The sequence below is a fragment of the Myxocyprinus asiaticus genome, chromosome 30, assembly GCF_019703515.2.
Source record: "Myxocyprinus asiaticus isolate MX2 ecotype Aquarium Trade chromosome 30, UBuf_Myxa_2, whole genome shotgun sequence".
In the NCBI taxonomy this organism is placed as follows: Eukaryota; Metazoa; Chordata; class Actinopteri; order Cypriniformes; family Catostomidae; genus Myxocyprinus; species Myxocyprinus asiaticus.
In genome coordinates, this window is record NC_059373.1 from 11,265,069 (window position 1) to 11,292,249 (window position 27,181).

The 27,181-nt window shown below is 35.7% G+C and overlaps 1 protein-coding gene and 1 pseudogene across 1 annotated transcript; one reads left to right on the forward strand and one right to left on the reverse strand.

Annotated features, from left to right (window-relative positions):
- Nucleotides 1-611: 611 nt before the first annotated feature.
- On the reverse strand, nucleotides 612-3,078 carry LOC127421411 (growth/differentiation factor 6-B-like). Its single transcript, XM_051664446.1, has 2 exons — nucleotides 2,721-3,078; nucleotides 612-1,909 (listed from the first exon to the last, which is right to left on the reverse strand). Exons 1-2 carry the CDS (start codon nucleotides 3,076-3,078, stop codon nucleotides 1,023-1,025), a joined length of 1,245 nt encoding a protein of 414 aa, XP_051520406.1. The 3' UTR covers nucleotides 612-1,022.
- Nucleotides 3,079-15,209: 12,131 nt separating this feature from the next.
- Nucleotides 15,210-27,181, forward strand: part of LOC127421636 (nudC domain-containing protein 1-like) — a 39,164-nt pseudogene continuing 27,192 nt past the window's right edge.

Consider the following 27,181-nt stretch of genomic DNA (forward strand, 5'->3'; position numbering starts at 1 on the left):
GTACACACATTTTGTTTTGACAAATTAATGTACGTTAATTGAGTTTGAATTGTATTTAACCCAAAATATCCATTTAATGTTAAATTAACATTTAATTCATTTAAAGTTCCATCTGCAGTATTGTTATCCATAATCAATACAGCAATATTACACATATAATAACTGAATTCTTTTTTTATTTTTTTTAATGTAAATTTATATTTCTTTTTCAATAGAGGTTTATGTAATAATTTTCATGTAACTGATGGGTCAGTGATGACAAAAAAAGCAGTAACAGTACATTGACAACAGTATTTTCTTTTTTTTTTTATAAATTTTGTGGGTTTATTTTTGTTTGTTTGTTTTTGTTTTATTGTGTTAGAATAATGACATAGTTTGATTAACACCCTTTATAAAATATTTACAAACTTTTCACATAACATCAATCTCTCAAAGGGAACATTTACATAGTACAATGTAACATAATTTGTATAATGAGGTAGATATAGTAACTAAAATAGCTTATTGGTTGATTGAAATATAAATCACTGAATAAATGAAAAATAACTTAAAAACCTGGAAAGAACATAAAGTTAGTACCTGTACAATTAAAAAATAAATGTATTTACATTTCAATATTCAAAATACAGCTATTCAAAATAGGAACGTGTTTTAGGTCTGAAGTTGTCTTGGACAGGACATTTAAAGTATAAAATGTCCCATACAGAGAAACTAAGAATAATGTAAGAATGTTTCTAAGTATAGTTAAGTACAATGACCATTAAAACATGAAACATTTGCCCATTTGTTTAATGCTTACAGTATATTGACAATCCAGTATCACCATTCCAAATGTAAACGGTAGGGTAAATAAAGAGCCATTCACTGTCCAATAGCTATGACTATGGTTATTCTATTCCAGTTAAGTCTTCCAGTAAAGTTCTGCTTTTGAGCAATTTTGTTTCAAAATTATATTATAAAAAAGACTTATTCACACAACAACCGAATTAATTTACATTTCTCCATTAGTTTCAAAAGCATGATCACCTACAGCCACAAGACTCCACTACCATGTCCTCATACTGCTTGTATACAACATTATTTCCTGCATCGATGTATAGGATGCTGATGGGGCTGAGTTTTGATGGGACACAGCAACTGGGCGGCATGTTGCTGGGGTTCATAGAGTTCATGAGGGTTTGTATGATGGCATGATTTGTCGGTTCCAGATGAGATCGGAGGGGAAAGTCACAGATGCCCTCACAGTGGTAGGCCTCGTAGTCTAAAGGAGCGATAACCCAATCATCCCAACCCAGCTCCCTGAAGTTCACATGCAAGGGCTTCTTGCTGCATCTAGGTTTGGACTTTTTGCCGTGCCTCTTGCCGTGTCGGTTGGGTAAAACGGTCCGTCTTCGTCTGGATTTCAAGCGAGGTCTTTTCTTCTTTCGGGGATCATCAAGACCCCACAGTTTAAGCTTTTCCCTCTTTTCATAAAAAAGGCTTTGCCTCTTTTTTGACTTTGTGAAAACAACCAATATGGCTTTCTTTAGTGGTGGACGGCCATATCTGTGAAATCCAAGATATTGCAAGTCGATTTCCTTCTCTGGATTATCTAGTGTTGCCTTGAGCTCTAAACAGAAATGGGAGCCCTGATGGTAGAGGTGTTGTTCTTTAAAAATGTCCCATACATCAAAAACCTCCCATTTTGGCTTATGTGCATCCTCCAGATCCAAGATTTTGGAGTCTAGGACAATGTGTGATGGACAGGAGAGAAGCTGAATCTCCACTGGGCCTGCCTCTGATGCTCGAAAGGTTCCAGAGATCTTTGTGTATATCCTCAGTTCAGCACCCAGGAGCTCGATATTTTCCGAAAGTGTTGATACGTTAAACAAGTACTTCTGTCTCCACAGAGGGGAGTTCAAAAGGTCATCTGTGACAAAGAGCAGAAACATTTATTGTCATATTGGCTTTACATTAATTACGGTATCAGTTTAGAAAGCCACAAGAAGGAAATACATATGAAAGCAAATGTGTCTAATGTCAAAGCTATTTGTTTATATGACAGGTTTCATAATGATAAAAATGTTGGGTTTTAATGTTTTTTTTTTGTTTGTTTTTTTTGTTTTTGTTTTTTGAAGTGTATTTTTCTTGTTGTATTCAAAATGAAAAGATTTAGAATATATATATATATATATATATATATATATATATATATATATATATATATATATATATATATTCTCAAATAATCAAATAATAATAATAATAAAATTAAAATTAAAATAAAAAAAATGCCACTTGGGATTTCTATCATAATTTGGAACATCCTCTTAAAACTGTTGACTGTTATTTATTTATTTATTATTTTTCAGAATTTTGTTTATAATTAAATACTAATAGGTAAACAAAAAAAATATATATTTTTGATGGCAATCTGTGAAATTCTGAATAAGAGAAAGTTTTAGAGCATTCTTGTTTGCTGTCATTGATTGCTAATTATGAATGAAATTCCATTAGAATTTCTTTTAGAATTTGTTTGAAAAAAGTTGTTTTTTTTTTAATGATAATTTATTTAAATAATAGGCTGCTAAATAATCTACACCATATCACTTGGTCTTTTTAAACCCACCTGTACCGTGCACTATGGAAAGTGATGACAAAATGCATAGGCATAAGAGTCAATTTGAGGACAAAAGTCCGAGAACTTTTAATAGCCTATACAACAAATCAAAGCAACAAACCTTGACCCTCGTCCACAAAACTCGTGATGGTGTTTGCTGCTTTTGATGAGCGGAAAAAACTTGCGTTAAGCCCCAGTTTCTCAGCTGCAGAAAAAGTCTTATAGATAGAGATCATGTAATCGTGAGGTTCAATTGAATCCTTTATCGTCCGCTGTGACTGTCTGTCTCCAGATAACGGTGATGCCACCAGTATACCTTTGCCATATTTTGCTCTTCTCTGGCCGTCGGCAGGCGCAGATTTGGCAACTTTAGTGCCTTTGGATGCAGTTGGAAACAGAGGGTTCATTGTGTGAACGCGCAGAAAATGCAAAAAGAAAGTAAAAGTCAAAAATAGTCTGGACACTTCACAAGCACGCATCTTGTAAATGCACAGGAAAAAAAGACCGGTGTACTTGAAAAAAAAAAAAAAAAAAAAAAAAAAAAAACACGACCACATCACATGTGTGTAAAGGTCTGTGATGTCAAGAGCGCAGACTGAGACCACCTCACTCTGATGAACAGCCTCCTTTAAATACGGTCATGACATTATTAGCTCCCTCTCATTCCACGGGCCACTTAAACTAGATTTTAAAGAGATCTACCTCTTACTCAATTTACTTTCCCCTTTCATGCCTCCATACTTGTAATATTCTAAATTTAACAGTAAAACATGCATATGTATTCATGTTTTATTTCTTTCATGTTGTATATTTTTTATCCCATCTAACGTGCCACATAACTTTTAAAGAAGGATCTGCGCTAGACAAAACGAAAGATAATAGTTAGAAAGAATTTAATTGTGGGAAGAAATAGTATGCATGTTCTTAATTTGGCTCTTTTAACTTAACGGGAACGACATAGGCCTATTCCTTTTTTGACACCGCTGTGCAGGTGTAAGGGGCCGTTCACAGCGAAAGCGTTTTTCCAGTTGTTTTCCTATGTAAATATGCGCTAGATGGACGTCTTGCTGTTTTTTCAGCGTCTCGCGAGGGCGCTGCGTTTTGTTTGGACGCCGTGTCAAGTTAAACAGAACATCAAAACGCGTTTCGACACCGGTGTTATGCTCTTGTGGCGCTGCGTCTTGCTTTTTATAGCGCAGGGACGGGTTTGGGATGAACTGCCCCCCAGAGTTTGAGAGTTAAGCTATGTGGACTTAATCGCCCTCTAGCGGTTTTAAAGGTGTTTTTTTTTTTTACCGCGAGTTTTTTTTCCCTCTGAGACGAGCACACTTTTAGTCACTGTTTTGGTTAATATTGATCTAAAAGGACTGTGTTAGCAAAGCGACCAATTTTGGAAGACATCTGCATTTCAAGAAGGAAATACCAGTGCTTGCGTGGTACCGAAAGAATAGTTTTCAAGTTTGAGGTAAGCTGAGGGGCGTTCACAAAGGAAACGTTATTCCGTTCAAAAGCACCAAGACGGAGCAAAACGGAATGGAACAGAACGCATCTCGAAACACTATTTAAAAGTTGAATGTTTTTAAACCTGACGCCATTAGAAACATAATTTTATGGGTGGAGACCCTACTCACGACCAAACGTCTTGCTTATACAGGTATGCAGCCTACGACATACAGTGTGCTGCGTTCATGTTTTAATTTAATTCTGTATAAAAGAAACGCTGGACGGGTCTTTTTTAAATAAATAAATAAATACATACTTCTCCCAAGGCAGAAATTATCTACAAAACTATATCTAAATATATAGTTCAAATAAAGCAATAGGAATAAATATTTACTTTGGTAAGAAGCAACAATATTTTATTCATCTGCAGTAATCATTATTAAATGCTCTTAGACATAATAGTGGTAGATTAAAGATCATATCAGAGATAATAATTATGAGGGGGAAAAAATTAAAAAAAAAAATACACCAACGCATATCATCATAATTCAATGTAATATATTATTATATATTTAGATATATTTAGGTGCACTGTGAGGGCTCATGTAGTTTCTTCATTTGTTTTAATTGCTCCTAGGGTCCCCTGAACAGGAGCATTAGACTGCTCAACAGCACAAGCAGCCACACAGATGGTGATGAGATAGCTGGACTAGAGTCGAAGATGCTGGGGAAGTCCCAGTCTGTGGTGTAGACCACAGGGGATGGCGTGGTAGCTGCTCTGATTGTAAAGGATCTGGACTCAGCCTTCCAGTCATTCAAAGTAAAGGCCAACTTCAAGTTCTCACCTGTAGAACAGAGTGCCACAGTACTGAATAATAATGAAAGTTACAGTACATGGTGGCAACTCCCAAAAAAGCTCTCCATCTCTACAACATACTGGATCCAAAATAAACACTCACCAAGTGCAACATGTGAGCAAAAATAAATTTTGCAAGTAAATTTGTACTTTTTACTTTTTAAGGAACCATAACATAATACATGGTTAAGTCAAGCATAAATAAATCTGAATCTCAGTGATAAAAGTGACATGCATGATTCAAATCATAAGATACAATCTGTCTCCTAAAGAAAATATGGTCATATGGGTGACTCGAGCATCTTCTAAAGCTTTTTACCTCGGTGGAAAATTTTCCAGCATGCCTATAATTTTTCAGAACTTCAGGTAGTTTAGTTTATGGAATATTCCTCACATTAAGCCACTAAAATGAAAATATGAGGAACAAATTCATGATGTGAATGATTTGTGATGAAGGGCTGTTTCTGAGCATATGGGGGCCCTAAGTGAAATCCTACTTGGAGTCCCTCCCCATCACATCTACAGTAGCTACAATTCTCTCCTTGCATTCTCCCTTCCTTCTTGGGTCACAAGGGGGCCCCCTAAAACTGTCTAATTGAGCCATAACAGCTGCCTGAGTCTTCCTTGCAGCCTTTAGTACATTTAAAAATAATTAGAATTTAAAAAATGAAAACAAACTTGCTTTGCAGGGCTTCCAGGTGGCTCGGGACCCTAAGCAGCCGCTTATAGCTAGAAACAGCCCTTTTGTGTCGTGTGCAGTTTCACAGAGTGACATTCAAACAGTGAAAAATCCCAAATTTTTTAATAATGCAAAATGCAGTTTCTTGGCAAATATTTCTAAAAATGTTTGGACGGTAAATTTGATAAAATAACCCACCACTGGTAAGTGTGTGGCAAAAAGTAAATTTTGCACTCTGAGAACATGAGAACAGGATTGACAGGCATTTGTAATAAGTGAATGAGATGACCCACCACTGGTAAAGATGGCTAGGTCAGTGTAATTGGCCCAGCAACCGCTAAACGAGATGGTGGTGTTTCTGTAAAGCCCCTCCATTGGGTTCTCATTCATATCTTTGAGCACAGCTGAGATTGTTAGACTCATCACACCCACAGACACGCAGTAACCCTGGAAACAGACATGATACACAAAAAAGAATGTTGAATACTCCTTAATAAATACAAGGTGCAGTTTCTTAGTATTCAATCCAACCACTGGATGAACCGCCACCACCAGGGAAGATAAAGTCCTGAATGTCTCCACCTGCTGGTCTGCACGAGTCACTTCCTGAGTGGCAACCTGGGAGAGAGACAATAGAGCTGTTCAGATATTAGTCCTAAAAGCTCTACTTATTGTCATCATCTAAATATATAAAATGCAACCTTAGTGAGTTTGGTTACATGAGCTAATTTCTTACATCATTCCATGACTGGTCACTGGAAGAGGGTGGTGGAGGGATGATGCCCAAAGACGACAAATTGAAGCCGATGGACTGACTCAGATTGCCTGAGACAGCAGCATGGCCCAGTTCATCAGCGATGTTCTTCAAAACCACAAACTGGAGGTCTTCTGCTAGAGATGTTCAAAATGGTACAATCCAAGAGGAATATGAATACAAACACTTCAGGCTTTATATTGTGCTAAAGACGGTTCTGTATTTGTAATTTATATTTAGTACTTCAGTGTGAAGTAAATAATTGTTGTGCTTCTAGCAACACCAAAAGGAACTACAAAAATAACGACTGCTTTCAAACAGGTTTCCCGAACACCCCTCCCCCTCCGTTTGCAGCTTGAAAACGACTTATGGAGGTAAATACATTTTCCAACCAAAAGAGTATCAAAATACATATCAGCCTACATGAAAACACATAAAAAAGTACCATTGCATTACCATGTTTTTGGACATGAACCATTACCTGGACGCACTATGTTAATACAGTGGCATGCTATATGAATATGGTATGAATATGGAGGGCAGTGGTGGCTCAGTGGTTAAGGCTCTGGGTTACTAGTTACTGGTAGTAACATGGCATTCTTTGATGTACTTTGAAGCACCATGTAAATTCAGAATGGTACATAAATATGTATATCAAAGTACCATGGTATTACCATCTGATACCATTAGAATTCCCATTGGCATTGCCCAGATGTGCTCTCTCTCTCTCTCTCTCTCTCTCTCTCTCTCTCTCTACACACACACACACACACACACACACACACACAAACAAGAAATTTGGCCTCTGATGATTAGTTTGCTATTGTGTTGTTCTGTTTCTGTGTGGAAGTTCTAATTATGACCTGCCAAGTGACTGCAGATGAAATTTAGCCTTAGGCTAAATCTGGTACAATGCATCAAATGGAAAACAATTATGTTTATATATATGAATATATAGATGAATAGTATACTGTTTGTATGCAGAGTTTTTATACAGGAATGTGCAAATGAAGTTATGTTTAAATGGGTATGGGTTTGTAGAGGTAGTATTATAAATATGAAAAATAAAATGTAAAAATAGTGACTTTAAATGTTGAACACATGGGTTTGTATAAGAAGCATATCTAAATATAAATTTACATATTTACATAGTTACACTTTATTGAAAGCATTTGTGGCATAATATTGATTACCACAAAAATTAATTTCTACTCGTCCCTCCTCTTCTTTAATAAAAGCAAAAATCTGTGTTACAGTGAGGTACTTACTACGGAAGTAAACAGTAAAAATAGACGTTTATCAAGCGCTGAAACTTTGCATGGTGCTGAATGATCTGGAATAATGTTAAACATTGTAATAGTCACCTCTTTGCAGCCTGAACTTGTTCAGAATGTTAAATCTTAGTGACACCTGCGCTAAAAACAATCTAGACACAGCGCAACGAATGAAAAAGAACGCAGGTGTCTCGACATGTTTTTGAAATCTGAAGTTCTTTTTAACTTGACACAGTGTTTAAAAATGTTCCAGTCCTGCGTGAGACACTGAAGAAACAGCGAGATGCGATGCAGCAGTCAAGGACGTTCATCCAGCACATGTTTTACAGAGTAGATGTACGCAAAAATAAGTTCAGTGTGAATGGCCCCTCATACGTTCCCAATTGTCCGAACAAGTTCGGAAGGCCTGGATATTTTTTAATTAATTACAAACCCGAACCAAAAGTCCTACTGACCCGAACCCGGCAGCTTCGTGAACCGCTCAGAGACCGCAGACAACAGTGTATTCGCGCGTGTACCCAAAACAACATTTCACCCCTCAAGCTGTTTTTGTGGAGCTTTCCTACCGGGGCAGGGGCCCCCAACGTCCGGGGCCCCACGCAATTGCGTGGTGGTTAAAACTGCTACTGCTTGCACTAGAACCTCAATGTAGTATCTGCAGCGCATCGAAAGGAGTTTGATATGCTGTGAATAATTTTATAATCCAGGATTGGAATTGTTACATACTCATGATATCTTGTAGAAAACACCATTAGGGAGAAGAAGGCTTTTCCAGAAGATACATTTATCATATGAAATTTTCATTATGACTTTCTGAACGATCGAAAACCTTTACTTACGGTTTTCCCTTCTCTAAGTGCATGACCTCTGACCTCTGGGTTGCATAGGTAAAGAAATTGTTTGTTTAGGAAGGTTGATAGGCAATCCTGACCTGAAAAATAATAAACAATTAAGTTTCATAAAATTGAAATGTTAAACTGCATTTTATCACAAATATTACACATATTACAATGTAATTTTAAGTACTGTAGGACTGGGCGCTATAGCTAAAAAAAATGCTATCTTAGTATTTTTCAGCCTTTTGACAATGTTCGATATACAGTATATCTTAATTTTTATGTATTTGTTCAGAAATCGCATGAAAGGATGATTTTTGTCAAATGCAAGAAATATAGTTAATATAGCTAAAATAATCAAGGCATGTTTCCCCACTGTCATATTCCAAGCAGAGTCCCTAAATAATAAAATCATGACAATATTAACAATGTTGGGTCATTTTATATGAGCAACAACATAATTTTGGATATATCATACATATATTTAAAAAGTCACACAGCCTTACTTGTAAGTTACTATTACCAGTCAAGGTATGAGATGGCTTATTGATTTTTTACTGTCATTTATTTACCTTATCCTGGGTAAGACCTGTCTTACTGAAATATAGCTGGCATCAGTCATCTGCTTTGATTTGGAAATAGTAGTTGTCTGTCTCCGTCGGAACAAAGAAACCACTCAATCGAGCCATGAAGTATTCAATGGCAGTGGGCCACACATAGGACAGGGAGTCCACCCACTGGATGGAATAGCCAGGCCTACTGGCATTATAAGTCAGGACATCTTCTAGATGGTTCGGAACACTGTTGTTCCACATTCCATTTTGAGACCTCTGCCACCTGCAAATATAACGATTTAGCTATCATTCAACACAATCAGTATTTTATCAATAACAAAACTGTTTACAAGATGCATTTTAAATGGGTAATTTCATAAATATCTTTATACACACAGTATATTATTATAATTTAAAAACCTCTATTTACACTTTAATCTGAATACAAGAATTTAAAATATAATATGTTGCACTACTTTTGACAAAAAAGTAATAACATTACAATAATTAATTGCTTTGTAATTGTGTGACACCCAACACTGCTTATGAAATGAATAGTTCCAGACGTGGATGGTGATTGGTCAATACAGCACTCCAGCCATGCTAAAATTCATGCTATGACGCAAAACAACTTTTTACCAATTACTGCAGAGCACTCACAGTAGCAATGTTCTTTTATGTCAAAAATTCTTGCAGATGGATAGCATTTAATGAAGTTGCTAAATAAAATTTGTTGTGTTCTTAATATTTCTACTGGGTAGTTACTGTTTATAAAAGTAATGGGCATTCAAAGCTGTGCAATAAAGTGATTATTATATACCTTATTGTGTAAATAAAACGTGTGTATAATATATTTGACATTTCAGATATTTTGAAAAGTCACAGCAATTATTAGAGTTTAGAAGGATTTGATGATGAAATGGGGGAATTCAAAGGAATTATTGAGACACCATGGTGCTGAGATACCGTGGCCCTGGTGTTGTCAAATGGGTGATTGCGTGAGAGCCTTTGAAAAATTGTCTTCTTTTGAGAACAGTTAGCTATGTGACAGAGAGGATCTTGATCATGGTCGAAATAGCATGCAACACTGCAAAAGTGACGCATTGATCAAATGTTGTCATGTGTAAAGTGCAGCAATCCACCCACACTGACTATGGAGGAAATCTGACAGAATATTGACGTCAACATTCAGAGATCAGAATTCAGGTAATGTTTCCACCGGGAAACACCGTCATGTTGGTCCTTTCATAAGCAGGGGTCATGCAGACAATCTTCTTATCTGATATGCTCTGAATCTGACACTCACGACCTAAGGACAAAAGCAATAAAATAAAGAATGAATAACAGAAAACGAATTAGGTAAAATGTACAGTTTGCTTGTATATGTGAACAGTAGCTAACACAATAATTTATGTGAAATATTGAAAAATAATTTTACAGCATTTCTTAATCTTGATTAATGTTCATTTCTAATATATTTAATATATTTGTAACACTTTACAATGAGTTTCAATTTGTTAACATTAGTTAATGCATTAGGTATCATGAACTAACAATGAACAATTCATCTTAGTTAATAAAAACACAGCTGTTCATGTTTAATTAATGTTAGTTCATAATGCATTAACTAATGTTAACATATACTACTTTTAAATTTAAAATTGTATTAGTATATTTTGACAAAGATGAAATGCTGTAAAAGTATTGTTCATTGTTAGTTCATGTTAACTAATGTAGTTAACTAATGTTAACAAATGGGACATAACTGTAATAAGTGTTAGCAATATATTTTTTACCAATATTTTTCTAACACGAAAAGTTGAATGCGTTAACATTAGTTAATGCAGTTTGAACTAACATGAACTAGCAATGAGCAATAGTGTATGTATTTATAAATTAACTTTAACCAAGATAAATAACTGCTGTAAAAATATTGTTCGTTGTAAATTTATGATACCCAATACATTAACTAGTTCAGGTATCAAACATTATTGTAAAGTGTTTTGCAATAAGTTTCAATAAATGTATTGACCATTGACCAAAATCAACAATATTTACATATTACATCATATACATATATTTCAATGAATATTCATATTTCATATAACAAATTAATTTATAGAGTCAACATAGACAGAACACCAAGGTTACCCCCTACTAAGACCATTGCTGGCTGGTCAGTCTCATCAAAGTAGTGTCCTTGGGGGCCTGGGTAGCTCAGCGAGTATTGATGCTGACTACCACCCCTGGATACATGAGCTCGAATTCAGGGTGTGCTGAGTGACTCCAGCCAGGTCCCCTAAGCAACCAAATTGGCCTAGTTGCTAGGGAGGGTAGAGTCACATGGGGTAACCTCCTTGTGGTCGTGATTAGTGGTTCTCGCTCTCAATTGGGCACGTGGTAAGTTGTGCGTGGATCGCGGAGAGTAGCATGAGCCTCCACATGCTGGGAGTCTCCACGGTGTCATGCACAACGAGCCACGTGATAAGATGCGCGGACTGACTGTCTCAGAAGCAGAGGCAACTGAGACTTGTCCTCCGCCACCCGGATTGAGGTGAGTAACCGCGCCACCACGAGGACCTACTAAGTAGTGGGAATTGGGCATTCCAAATTGGGGAGAAAAGGGGATAAAAAAATAAACTAAAAAAAGTAGTGTCATTGAATGGTCAGTAATGTGCCGCACATTATGCTCCACATAGAAGGAGAAATGCCTATCACCTCTGAAAAAGAGTTACACATTTACACAACAACATGCCAGGTTGTTCAGAATTACCTGACTTTGTGCAGGGAATTACATTTTGTTTTAGGAAAAACTGTTGTTCCGCACCTGCGTATGTCTGGAACATGGTGAGTTTGTTCAGCGCTGAGATACTGAACAGCTCAAAGTCTGCCAAGGTCCTAGAAAAGAAAATATTTGTTTTGTCTTTTTTTTTTTTTTTTTTTTTGCAGACGTTTGGTGTAAAATCTGGTGTTAAGTAAAATCAAACTTCTCTGACCTCCCAAATTAACTGTTGAGAAGGTTGTGATGACCTGAAGATCAAGACAACAACAATTTAATCCAAAAACAATGTCCATTAATATTCTGCTCATTGGAATAATGAAGATTCCTCACCAATATATGTTCCAGTCATTTTACTGCTCATACAGCCCCACTTACTGGTGTCAGAGTCAAAAGTCAGGCTATACCTAGAAGAAGAAAAAAAAAAAAAAAAGAAATGCAGATTTATGTAGAGTATATTTACTGTTTACATCTAATTGCAACTTTATTAAGATTAGCTAACTTTTCATCTGAATTGGGTTTCAAAAGTTTACAAGGCATGCCTCCCATGTATGCTCTGTTTTCGAAGCAAACTTAACATAGTCCATCCGTACACATTTTAACTGACATTATGCAGTACACATCTAATTCAGAGATTCAGAGAATTCAGATATCCATATCTTCCTTATTTACTCATACATAAGGGAGAGTTGAGTATTTCTGCTACTGAATTAAACATGACCCACCAAAAGAAAATATAAAAAAAAAATGCAATAAATAACTAACAGCAATTTTTATAATGTATTATAAATATATAGCCTATTGTATTATGGAGGGTTGATCACCCCCATAATAACATTAATAATTATAAAAGGAATAATCAAGTCATTTTTATTTGTACAGCGCTTTTCACAACACACATCGTTTCAAAGCAGCTTTACAGAAAATTATGCTATAACAGAAAATGAAGCTGTAATGTCTGTAATGTCTTAAGAGTCATTATTGTGCGAATATTCCGGGTTCAGTACAAGTTAAGCTCAATCAACAGCATTTGTGGTATAATGTTGATTATAACAATAACTTATTTGATTCATCCCTCCTTTTCTTTAAAAAAAAGCAAACATCTAGCTTACAGTGATGCACTTACAATGAAAGGAGGGCCAATTTTTGGAGGGTTTAAAGGCAGAAATGTGAAGCTTATATATTTTGTAAATGCATTTACATTAATCCTTCTGTTGTAACTCATGTATTATTTGAACTGTAAAGTTGTTTAAACCTTGTTTTTACGACCGTTAAAGGGTTTTAGTGTTAACAGCGTTACGTCGTCATGGCAACAAAGTTGTAAAATTGGATATAACTTTACACAGAAAAGGTTAGTAATCAATTTTATCACATTAAAATCACGTTACCACAAATATAGTTAATGTATTGTGGCTATACTTTTGAAACAGTAAGTATTTTCAAGTTTACAGATTGGCCCCATTCACTTCCATTGTAAGTGCATTACTGTAATGCAGAATATTGTTTTTTTGTTTCGTTTTTTTTTTTTTTTTTTAAGAAAAGGAGGGGCGAGTCCAATTTTTTACTTAATGAAATTACTAAATAATTAACTTAATGTATTCCACTACAGATTACAGGATACATGCTGTAAAATGTAATTTGTAATGTATTTCGTTAGATTACTCAAGGTCAGTAATGTATTCTAAATACTTTGGATTACTTCTTCAGCACTGGTAGATTTTTTTCACTTGTTTTGACTATAAAAACTCTGCCAGTACAGTAAGACAAAATACACATGTTAAAAATACATTCTCTGAAAAACCTAAATATCTTATGCAGTGTTGTTTCTAAAACAACTGATCTTGTTTTAAGGATTTTTTGATATTTCTACAGGAAAACAATACAAAAATTATTATCAAGAATACGATTTTTGCACTAATATCAAAGGTCTTACTAGAAAAAAAGAAATTATGATCCAACGTGAATTTTCTTGATAAAAAATATGATCGTGCCTGGTAACATGCATGTAAATGGCTAGAAATAGCATTTTAGCTTAGCGTAAAGCTGACAATTTACACAAGGTTTATTTCTATTTCTTCTGCTCCAAACTTACTTCAGACTTACTTCTCTGTCTGCTCGTATGAATGTAACACATCATAAGAAAGTGTTTCACCGCTGTTCAAATGCACTTTGGATCACATCATTTATATTTATAAAGGTTTTCCATCTGAAAGGACTAAATATTAAATGAAACAAATGACAATAAAATGCAAAGTAATCTCTTCAGTAATCAAAATACTTTTTGAATGTAACTGTATTCTAATTACCAATGATTTATATTGTAACTGTAGTGGAATACAGTTACTTATATTTTGTATTTTAAATACGTAATCCTGTTACATGTATTCCGTTACTCCCCAACCCTGAATATATATATATATATATATATATATAATATAGAATTACACATATATTATGAAAACACAGATCAGAGAATATCAGAAAAGAGAGATACGACACAAAAAATTTCCTTGGGACCTTGGGAATAACTGTTTAGACAAGTGAAGTAAGTTCTGAGAAAATGTTCATTTGTTTGCAGATGCCACTTGATTCGATATTTTGTTATCTAATTCAATGACATGCATACATTTATAAGTGTCCTAATACTTCTCCAAGTCCTTCTCCACAGTTTTAAAACCAAAATACATTCAAATGATACCAACATTTGGGCAAGTTTTTGGAGAATTTGATGACTAACAAGATAATCAAGATAAAAAATAAAAAAAGGGATAAAAGAATATTAGGCTATGTGCTAGTTGACTCCTTTCTCACTTTGTATAACACATGATCTGATTGGAGTGGGTGGAGTCTCTCTCTACATCACAGGGGAAAGATCTGGTTTTGGACACCAGGGTCACACTGTTGCCAAAGCTGGGGTCATTGGCACTGAAGCTGAACTGATTGGCTTGGGCAAAACCTGAGAAATTTAAGGACCTTAAAGTATTATATAATCATAATTGAGTACTATACAAATGTATAACGTATGCACAAATGTTATTGATTTATTTTAGTACCTTCACACTCTATGGTCAGTCTCGTGGTACTATTTACGCTGCCAACTTTGGGGGTTACTTTGTTGACATACTGCGCTTCTATATGAAAAGAGATGAATATTCACTAATAGCTCATTTTAGTGCTAATGTTAATTAAGTTAATGTTAATTTAAGTGACAGCAATGTTCTGAATGCCCTGAAAACGGTCTGAGTGATTGGCAGAATGTATTAAGTATAAAAAAGATGGCTGCAGCCATTAATAAACAAAAAAAAAAAAAAAAAAAAAAAAAAGCCCCACAAAATTAATTTTTAGAAACAAACCGCTTACCTGATGAACTCCACAGTAGTATGTAAACAGTAAGCGGCAGATGAAGCTGCCGTCGCACGTGCCTCATTTTCTATGATGTACTCTCAGTGCGCACCCCTCAAAGCACCTGCACCTGCAGTGATAAAGTCTGCATAAACAACATACACAAACCATCCCTTTCTACACAGTGTACTAAGAGGCGTAAATTAGAAGTAAATAATTACACATAAAAAATGGTCACACTTTTTTGCTAATCTTTGACAAAGATTGCAGAATGCTTAACATTGAGTCTACGCCCCTGGGTATTAATCATGTGCATTCGATATATATCTAATCATTTATTTGACCATTTGAACATTACATATGAATGCAATTATAGATATGTATTGAAATATATAGTATGTGTACATTCAAATTGTAACAATATCATTAAAACTCTGATTCGAAAAATATATATTTAAATCAATATTTCATGACATTTGTTAAAGTCTGAATGTGTAAATGTATTATATGAGATGTAAAGCATTATATAATATTATAATGTTTGGTAGTGTCATTCAAAGTTATTGTAAATGTTAAATTACACACAAACTTTTATAAAATTATAAAAATCTGAAAGATTCTTAATTCCTAACCCTAACCATGAATCAGACCCACATACCTGTTAAAGCTCTCTTGGGTAATCCACACTCTGATGCCTCATTTGTCCAGGAGAATTTACTCTTTTTATAGTACCTGCACACAGAGAGGCAAGAGGAGACTCTGTCTCTTACTTTTATTTACCCTTGTGTATCAGATCATCATAAAATTGCTGTCATTCAACAAGCAAGACAGACATACAGTATAATCTTCAACAGTCAACCAAATGTGAATAACTTCAAAGAGAACAACGATTTTCTAAAAAACACTGACATGTCTTTGTATGGGTTGTGTTGACATTACTTTGATATTCAAATGGTGACTAAGCCTAAATATGACAATTCTAAGAAATGTAATTTGAATTACCTGAATAAACAGAATATGAAGCATCATTTTAAACATCTGACCTGCTGGAAGGACAATCCAATTTTAAATGAAGTTGTCATACTGGAGCAAAATGTGTTTCATACATGATATCAGTAGCTACAGTGTGATTACAGTTGTGCTCAAAAGTTTGCATACCCTGGCAGAAATTGTGAATTTTTGGCATTGATTTTGAAAATATGACTGATCATGCAAAAATTGTCTTTTATTTAAGGATCGTGATCATATGAATCCATTTATTATCACATAGTTGTTTGGCTCCTTTTAAAATCATAATGATAACAGAAATCACCCAAATGGCCCTGATCAAAAGTTTACATACCCTTGGCCTTGTTACAGACACACAAGGCGACACACACAGGTTTAAATTGCAATTAAAGGTTAATTTCCCACACTTGTGGCTTTTTAATTTGCAATTAGTATCTTTGTATAAATAGTCAATGAGTTTGTTAGCTCTCACGTGGATGCACTGAGCAGGCTAGATACTGAGCCATGGGGAGTAGAAAAGAACTGCCAAAAGACCTGCATAACAAGGTAATGGAACTTTATAAAGATGGAAAAGGATGTAAAAAGATATCCAAAGCCTTGAAAATGCCAGTCAGTACTGTTCAATCACTTATTAAGAAGTGGAAAATTCGGGGATCTCTTATAACAAGCCAAGGTCAGGTAGACCAAGAAAGATTTCAGCCAGAACTGCCAGAAGAATAGTTCGGGATACAAAGAAAAACCCACAGGTAACCTCAGGAGAAATACAGGCTGCTCTGGAAAAAGATGGTGTGGTTGTTTCAAGGAGCACAATACGACGATACTTGAACAAAAATGAGCTGCATGGTCGAGTTACCAGAAAGAAGCCTTTACTGCGCCAATGCCACAAAAAAGCCAGGTTAAAATATGCCCGACAACACCTTGACACACCTCACAGCTTCTGACACACTGTAATTTGGAGTGACGAGACCAAAATAGAGCTTTATGGTCACAACCATAAGCGTTATGTTTGGAGAGGTGTCAACAAGGCCTATAGTGAAAAGAATACCATCCCCACTGTGAAGCATGATGGTGGCTCACTGATGTTTTGGGGGTGTGTGAGCTCTAAAGGCACGGGGAATCTTCTGAAAATTGATGGCAAGGTGAATGCAGCATGTTATCAGAAAATACTGGCAGACAATTTGCATTTTTCTGCACGAAATCTGCGCATGGGACGCTCTTGGACTTTCCAGCATGACAATGACCCTAAGCACAAGGCCAAGTTGACCCTCCAGTGGTTACAGCAGAAAAAGGTGAAGGTTCTGGAGTGGCCATCACAGTCTCCTGACCTTAATATCATCGAGCCACTCTGGAGATATCTCAAACATGCGGTTCATGCAAGACGACCAAAGACTTTGCATGACCTGGAGGCATTTTGCCAAGACGAATGGGCAGCTATACCACCTGCAAGAATTTGGGGCCTCATAGATAACTATTACAAAAGACTGCACGCTGTCATTGATGCTAAAGGGGGCAATACACAGTATTAATAACTAAGGGTGTGCAGACTTTTGAACAGGGGTCATTTCATTTTTATCTTTGTTGCCATGTTTTGTTTTATGATTGTGCCATTCTGTTATAACCTACAGTTGAATATGAATCCCATAAGAAATAAAAGAAATGTGTTTTGCCTGCTCACTCATGTTTTCTTTAAAAATGGTACATATATTACCGATTCTCCAAGGGTATGCAAACTTTTGAGCACAACTGTATCTAAAAATCTACGAAATGTATTCAATACACCAAATGTTAATCAAACACCAAACTTCTTGAAGATGAATGAAGGTCCTTAATAAGCAATTTGATTTGCCAGATTGCTAGATTAATGATTTAGTTAGTAATTCAACATGCTGTGCCAGAATTTTAATTCAAAATGGACCATTTAGCTTTGTCATACTTTATGCCAGCTACGTATGTTGTTTTGCATAATAAGCCAAATTTGATTAGTGAAACATGCATGTTTCCATTTAGATTTTAACAATAACCGTTCCAATTCCACAAACAATTAGACAAAATAACTTATGTTAAATATAGTAAAACACAATCTATACATGCAATTCTTTTCTTTGTAGTAAATAATGTTGACAGATTTTAGAGACTTTCACTTGACTCAATTCCTGCTTACAATGTAGAACTGGATGCAGGTGAGAAAAGGGCTTTAAATGACCAGTTACCATGTTTAGCCCTGTCTTTTAACATACCATAACGCCTTTTACTGTGGACTCCACGTGTACTCTGTACTACAGCATCTATAACAATGTCCTTATGAAGCACACTTAAGATGCATGCATGCCCACTACATGCAAATACCAGCTGTGTGTGTATCTTAAAGTTTGCCCAAAGTTATGTTTTGGAAACCGTGCCATTCTCTTATTCTGTTATGCACACCATCAATCATGAGATGTGATGATTCATAGTCATTTACTTCTCACAACAAAGTCTAATGTCATAGAGTCAAATGTCTGTCTGTCTTTCAGCCGTGGCAGAGGTAAAACTGAAAGACAGTCAGTACACCCTGGACCACATGAGAGCCTTTGGGATGTACAGCTACCTTCACATAGACCCTTGGTATGAAGACAGTGTCTACTTTGTGGACATCAAGGGACAGGTTCTCAATCTGATGGTCACATCGGTAAGTCTCCTACAAGATTTCAAAGGGAAAAATAACTGGCATTTGGTTGTTCTTAAACAAAAATGTGTCCAATTACTAAGATAAATCAACACTATCAGGAATCTATCCCTCTGCACTGACAACAGGCTTCCATTCATTTCAGTTATAATCACATCATTAGCTGCTATAGTCTTTTTTTTTTTTTTTCTGCTGCAAAATGATTGTCACCATAATATGCTGTTTAATTTATAATATTGTTCTGGTGCATATACCATATAGCTGTCATCTATGACATAGGAATACATTGCATCCTTAGAGATTTGTTGTAAATACTTGATGATTTGTAAGTTGTAAGACCTTATATGTGTTGCTAAAAGGTTTGTGAATTAGATTAATTGATTGAGAAGATTGAGAGAACCATTAAGTTCACTGAGTTATAAAAGAGAACAGTTTACTGCTTTTCTAACTGATCAATAATGCTTTCACAGTATTCAGTGAAAGTAGTACTTCATGATTTTTCTGCACCAGCAGAGGGCATTCATGCTTTATTTTAGTTAGCATGTCAGTCATAGAAGTTTCCCTTTTGATCTTGAAAGATTTTTAATCAAATCTTGACAATCATAACAAAAGCAAAATAAAATTAATCTTAATTTGCTTTTTTGTGATATAACAATATCAGGTGGCATAACAGACTTTGTTCATTATCATATGCATTTGCTTTATTGAAACAAGAGCCAGTCCTTAATTTAATATTTTAAAGATTTTTTTTTTTTTTTTTTTTTTAAAGAGGCCCTATTATGCTTTTGGGATTTTACCTTTCCTTTAGTGTGTAACATAGCTCATTGTGCATGTAAAAGGTCTGCAAAGTTACAAAGAACAAAGTCCACACAAAAGGGAGTTATTCTCTCCCACAGACAACACTGCTCAAGAACTACATGAAATGGCTGGATTGTAGTCCAGCCATTTCTTCCATAAAGCATCTACGTCACTATGTAACACATTTGCATAATGCTATGCTACTTTGGCCCATCCTCAAACAAACATAGTTATAGCAGAGGCCAGGATGAGTTGGGTTTGTGTTGTCACCATGTCGAGAAGACGCTGTTTAATTCAATGGGAAAGCAAAACCTCTTTGTTTGGACTTCCAAAGGCAGACGAATTGAAGAATCGGTGGTTAAAATTTATTTTTACCACTATATCTCAGCAGTACAACCACAACCAATGCTGGATTTTCAAGTCGGTTACTCCTGAAAGAAGGTGCAGTTCCCACTTTGTTGGGACAATCTCCCACTTCAGAATCACAACTTGTAAGTATGTTTGCTTATTTGTGGATTTATCTGCTACCGAGAGTTCAAATGCAGAGTTTTGTGTTGTAGTTACGGTGAACATCCAGTGCACAGCTGCAGGCCTCTGCTAACCTGCTAGTTGATGTTATTGTGTTGAAATAGTTTTGCTAATCAGCTGCAGGCCCACTTTTACCTACATTTGTGTAGAATTATGCAGATTGTTTATCGTTCTTTCATGAATAGTGATCAAGTGTGGAGATGGATTTATTTTTTACAAACGGTAATTTTACGGTAGTGCTCGGCTAACTTGCTATGTAATGTTATTGTTTTGGTAAGGGTTTACTATTCAGCTGTGGTCCGGCTTTTACCTAAAACTGTGTAACAAAATGGTCGATCTCAAGAGTCTTATATAATTATATAATTATCAGCTGTAATGTTACAGCCGCTATCCATGGTAGTCCACGGCCAACTTGCTCACTCTCTAATACACCCAGTAATGTCTAACCAGGAGTACGCCTCAGTTCTCCATTCATATCTCGGGCGAAAAAATTTCGGCTACACCCATTCCAGCAAAAGATGACTAACTTGGATGCACTAAGTGTCTTTTACTTGAATCTTTGTTAGGCTCACTTGCAAGAAAGCTACAATATTAAAACTTACCACTGTGAAACGTCCTGCTCAAGTCATGCTTGCGAAGGTGGTTCGGGTCGATCAGCTTGTTCTTCCAAACTTTCATTATCGGACACAAACTGGTATGGCAAAAACTGATGCCATTGTTACCATAGTTTTAATAGTGATTACAGCTGTTAAGGTAGCCTGAAACTATGGTAAGGGCATTACATTTCTGACACATGCTCTACGCAGTTGACCAATCACAACAGACTAGGCCAGCTGACCAATCAGAGCAGACTGGTCTTTTCGGAAGGGGGGGGGCTTTAAAGAGACAGGACCTAAATCAGAGTGTTTCAGCCAGAGAGGGAAAAGAGTGGCTGCAGCAATGTACAGTATAAGAAAAATTTGTTTTTGAACATTAAAGCATGTAAATCTATTCTAGTAGACCCCCAATATAAAACCATGAACCTGTAAATTAGCATAATATGGGCTCTTTAAGAAAAATACAAAATAACAGTGTTTGCAATTCCATGCAATTCAATCTGAACCCTTTAATGCATACCTCAAATCTTTAGTGACCCAGGACCTCATTCCACCCCCTGTACCCCATCAGTTTTTTGGAGTTCTGCCCACACCTCTTTAATATTTCTCAACCTTTATCTTCCGAACAGTGTAAAAAAAAATAAAAAAAAATAAAAAAGGCAAAGTTGCAAAAAACATTTTTTATAACTGCTTAATTACCAAAAGTGTCCAAGATATATAATATTGTTGCTGTTTTTTGCGATTCCATAAATAATAATTGTTTATTTCACTTCTATATAAGTTTACTATTGCATAGTTTCTTTGTTTATTACAAGAAAAAATTAATACTATATTCATACAAATGACTACTATATCATGTTGATTTTCTGTGTTGCAATGGTGAATTATCAGTATTCCATATGCGTACATTTTGTACATGCTATTTCTTACTCAAAGTGGCGCTGATGTTTCAATAATTGACTTGATGTACATTTGACATTGCTATTTGACAAAAAAGCAATGTGGAAGTAAACTATAGCAAGTGTAACACATGAACAGTATGATATAGCTATTGTAATTTGAGTGTACTACTGAAATTATGAAAGTTGTGCCTCTGTTTAGACTCAAAGTGCCTGAGAAAATACATATGTGTATCTTATGTGTTCTGTGCAGCTCAGTATGTGTTTGGCAGACAGTTGCGTCTCTTGAAATTTCAATGAGGAAGTAATAAATCCTGTTCTACATTTGTTGCATTATGTCTTTGATATATGAAAAATAAAACCTAAAAATATATCATAATATATTCTACAATTTTTTCTAATTGTCTTGTAAAATGTTTTAAAAATGTGACTATCTGGGCATTTTGTAGATCCATTTTGAGGTATGTAATAATATTTGGCGAAACACCCATGCATTAAAGGGTTAAAGAAATGTCAGTGTCATGCAAGTTTTTGGGGTGTTAATTCTATGAGGTACATTACCATACTGTCTTAAGGAAATCAAATACACAATGAAATAAATAACAATAACTTAAAATGCAGTCTATTGGTGGTGATTTGATCGTAATTTACTGTATTGTTGCTGATGACTAGGGCTGCAACTAATGATTTGATAATCGATTCGACTATTCTGCAACTATTGCAAGGATTAATCATTAGCTCTTAACCGATTATTCAGCTTGTGCCCTGACTTAAAAGGTTGTATTAAACGTGCTTACTATCAATAAAGAGGACAAAATTATCTTTTAAAAATACCTCTAAATGACATTCATTAAATTAAAGGGAAAAAATACTTTTTATTATGTTTAATTCAGTAAAGAAATCACTGCAAAAAAACTATTGTTATCAAGTGTTTTTGTCTTGTTTTCAATTTAAAATTGTCTAAAAATCCTTAAAACAAGACACATTTTTTTGAGAAGCAACATATAAGATATTTAGACTTGCTTTAAGAGAATGTATCTTAAATATAAGTGTATTTTGTATATAAGTGTATTTTTTCACTTGGTTATACTTCTGTGAGTGCAGTAAATACAAAATATACTTATATTCAAGATCTACTCTCTAAAAACAAGTCTAAATATCTTATATGCTGCTTATATGCATTTTTTTTAAAAGGATTTTTAGATATTTTAAAATATATGTATTTCTAATATTATATTCAACATTCTCAGATACATTTTTTTTCTTCTGCAGTATAGCTGCTTAAGAAAATGTACGTTGTTTTAAAGGAGTTTTAGATGTTTATATTGGAAAACAAGCCAAAAAACAAACCAAAAAGCAAAAAACAAATCAAAAATATATTTTGTTGCAGTGTATAATGGGGCAAAGACTACCCTCTCTCACCTTTATGTTCACTTCAATCCATCTTTAACTCACAAAAGAACAAACTTGCGTATTGCCAATTTTCTTCACAATAAGAAATGCACATAATAAGTCGCGAGCCATCACGTTATAATCTAGCTGCAGCAAGCACGCCTGAGTGACAAGCGTCCCCACGACAGAGCGTGCATCAGCCGGGTGCAGTTTCAATCTCCTCCCCCCTCGGGACATTTGCGCAACTCATAGAAGAGGCGCTGACCGCACAGAGAAATGCCTGTTTCGGAGTTTGTAGTTATTTACATTATCTGCTTCTGTATTATTTGAACTTTTATAAAGCTATAACACATTAAATATAACTGCATTTAAGATGTAATGCTGGGGTGTTTCCATTAAAGACGCTTGACACTCAAGTTTTGCTTCAGCGGAGCGGCAGCTCCAGCTTCACTTATTCCTCAAAGAGTGTGCTTCTGTATTTACGTATTTGGTATTTTTGTATAATTCCCTCATACTAGGGATGAGCACGAATACTCGAGTACTCGGCAGAAATGATCGATTATGAAAACGATGCTTTATAGTGATCACACATGATGTGACTTTTCATTTAATTTGAAATCCAGTGGCAATTACCTAACAACTAAACACACAAACAAAGAGGGAGCTTATTTTTAATTTTGATACTGATTACTTTGTGATTTTGAGGGGTACACTGATTGTAAGAAATGTCTCATAGCAACCAAACTGATATAACACTGCAATGCTATCGTTACGATAATCAAAAGTTTGAAAGGTGGAAATTCAGACTCTCCAAGTTGAATGGAACACTTCATGAATCACAGCAACAATAATACAGGGCATCGTGGCTTTCCTCACAAGAGGGAACATTTGGGGACACACACACACACACACACACACACACACACACACACACACACACACACACACACACCAGGCGCGTGTGACAGTGGACTCAACGTGCTGAAGCAACGCATATACAGCAGGCGAGTGTTTTAAACAGCTAGACAGAGCGCAGCTAATGGAACACAATGCAGCATCTTCAAACCGAACTTCAATTTAACATGCATATTAAAAACGCAATGGTTATGGCGTCTCCTGTTATTTGAAAATAGACGGTTCAGACAGTCACTAAAAAAACTGGTGCGTGCTTACTAAGATTACTACAGTAATCTGAAGGAAGAACAGACAGACATGCGTTGGGCACATTCTTTCAGAGTTGGACAGCAAATCTTCACATAATGATAAAATATGATGCATTATATTTTGAATCTTTTGTACATTTTGTAACATATAATTTTATAACAGCCTATAATAAATAGACGATATACTGGAACAACAAGGCACAATGCAGCAGCATAGATGTTTGTCAGACATGTTGTTATATATACAGTTATGAACATGTAATCACCCCTCGAGTACTCGACAAGTACTCGAGTAATTAGTCCGAGTACTCGAGTAGACAAAATGACCAAAATGCCCATCCCTACCTCATACTTCGCGATCTACATCACCTGAAGCTGTTTGGAAAGTTTAGAGTGCATCTGGACTGTGAGCTGTGTAATTCTTCCTCTCCTCAACCAGGCGCGAGCTGCAGTGCTGCTCTCGCACATCATCATTAGAGTTTAATGTGATCTCATGTTAGCTTAAATGAGATCAAACGACAATTCAACAACGACATTTTTTGTTGACAATTTTTTATTGTCGACGTTGTTGATAATTTTGACTAATTGTTTCAGCCCTACCATTGACACACAGGGTTAACAAATGACTTGTTATTAAATGTGCCAATTGCGCTGTAATTACAGGTACCGTACTGCAATTATCTCTCCTTGGGGGACTGTGTGTATTGTCTCAAAGATACTGGGCAGAGGGCATTTTACTTCTGGGAAAGAAATGAAAACGGAGACTGATCTCTGTTAATGTGTGCATCAAGTTCCATGGCAACCATTGGCCAATTGCTGCTCAATTCCTCTGAGAAACTGCTACCTTATAGACTGTGTAATTGATGATCATTATGTTAAAGGTTATCCTTTTCAAATTGCAGCCTTTGAAGTTCAGGAACAGGCAGACTTGGATGCATGGTACTTATTAGTTTTATTTCTAAATTGTTTGTGTATGATCTGTCATTTGTTTCAAGTTGGTTATTTTAAAGATAACATTGCAGACATTGACACTACAAGCCCTTGAAGAGATGCATAGACAAAACAAAATATTTAAGACAGTTCACTTTAAGGTGGCATATTTGAATTTGTTGACTGGCTGACTTGCTCAGTTCTTTTAGTGGTTAAAACCTGCTCTGGTTACAAAAGATACAGTAGGTGCAAAGGCCATATGCAGGATTCTCACGGCTTCTGGAAAACCTGGATTTTTGTATTGCAGTTTTCCAGTCATGGAAATGTCAGGGAAAATGCTAAAATTACCTACATGTCCTGGAAAATAATTAGGGTAGTTGTCCTTGAAAATATTTCCCTCCCGTCAAATGCTGCAGGTTTTGGTCACATAAAATGTCCTGGAAAATAATGTATTGAAAAGAGATATATACAGAATATAATATATACAGTTGAATTCAGATGTTTACATACACCTTAGCCAAATACATTTAAACTCAGTTTTTCACAATTCCTGACATTTAATCATAGAAAACATTCCCTGTCTTAGGTCAGTTAGGATCATTACTTTATTTTAAGAATGTGAAATGTCAGAATAATAGTAGAGAGAATTATTTATTTCATCACATTCCCAGTGGGTCAGAAGATTACATACACTTTGTTAATATTTGGTATCGTTGCCTTTAAATTGTTTAACTTGGATCAAACATTTTGAGTAGACTTCCACAAGCTTCTCACAATAAGTTGCTGGAATTTTGGCCCATTCCTCCAGACAGAACTGGTGTAACTGAGTCAGGTTTTTAGGCCTCCTTGCTTGCACACGCTTTTTCAGTTCTGCCCACAAATTTTCTATCGGATTGAGATCAGGGCTTTGTGATGGCCACTCCAATACCTTGACTTCGTTGTCCTTAAGCCATTTTGCCACAACTTTGGAGGTATGCTTGGGGTCATTGTCCATTTGGGAGACCCATTTGCGAACAAGCTTTAACTTCCTGGTTGAGGTCTTGAGATGTTGCTTCAATATTTCCACATAATTTTCCTTCCTCATGATGTCATCTATTTTGTGAAGTGCACCAGTCCCTCCTGCAGCAAAGCACCCCCACAACATGATGCTGCCACCCACATGCTTCACGGTTGGGATGGTGGTCTTCGGCTTGCAAGCCTCACCCTTTTTCTTCCAAATATAACGATGGTTATTATGGCCAACCAGTTAAATTTTTGTTTCATCAGACCAGAGGACACATCTCCAAAAAGTAAGATCTTTGTCCCCATGTGCACTTGCAAACTGTAGTCTGGCTTTTTTATGGTGGTTTTAGAGCATTGGCTTCTTCCTTGCTGAGCAGCCTTTTAGGTTATGTCGATATAGGACTCGTTTTACTGTGGATATAGATTCTTGTCTACCTGTTTCCTCCAGCATCTTCACAAGGTCCTTTGCTGTTGTTCTGTGATTGATTTGCACTTTTCGCACCAAACTGCATTCATATTTAAGAGACAGAATGCGTCTCCTTTCTGAGCAGTATGATGGCTGCGTGGTCCCATGGTGTTTATACTTGCATACTATTGTTTGTTCAGATGAACGTGGTACCTTCAGGTGTTTGGAAATTGTTGCCAAGGATGTCTTGTTGAGGTCCACAATTTTTTTTTTCTGAGGTCTTGGCTGATTTCTTTTGATTTTTCCCTGATGTCAAGCATAGAGGCCTAAAGACTTGACATAATTTCCTGGAATTTTCCAAGCTGCTTAAAGGCACAGTTCACTTAGCGTATGTAAACTTCTGACCCACTGGAATTGTGATATAGTCAGTTGAAAGTGAAACAATCTGTCTGTAAACAATTGTTGGAGAAATTACTCATGTCATGCACAAAGTAGATGTCCTAAACAACTTGCCAAACTATAGTTTGCTAATATGAAATCTGTGGAGTGGATAAAAAATGAGTTTAAATGACTTCTGAACTGTATATTTAAGGGTTAAGGGGTGATCAAAGAACTTTAACTATTTGAGCAAGACATTAATCCAAATGTAAGAATCTGCTTGTACTGCATCTTGGTTTG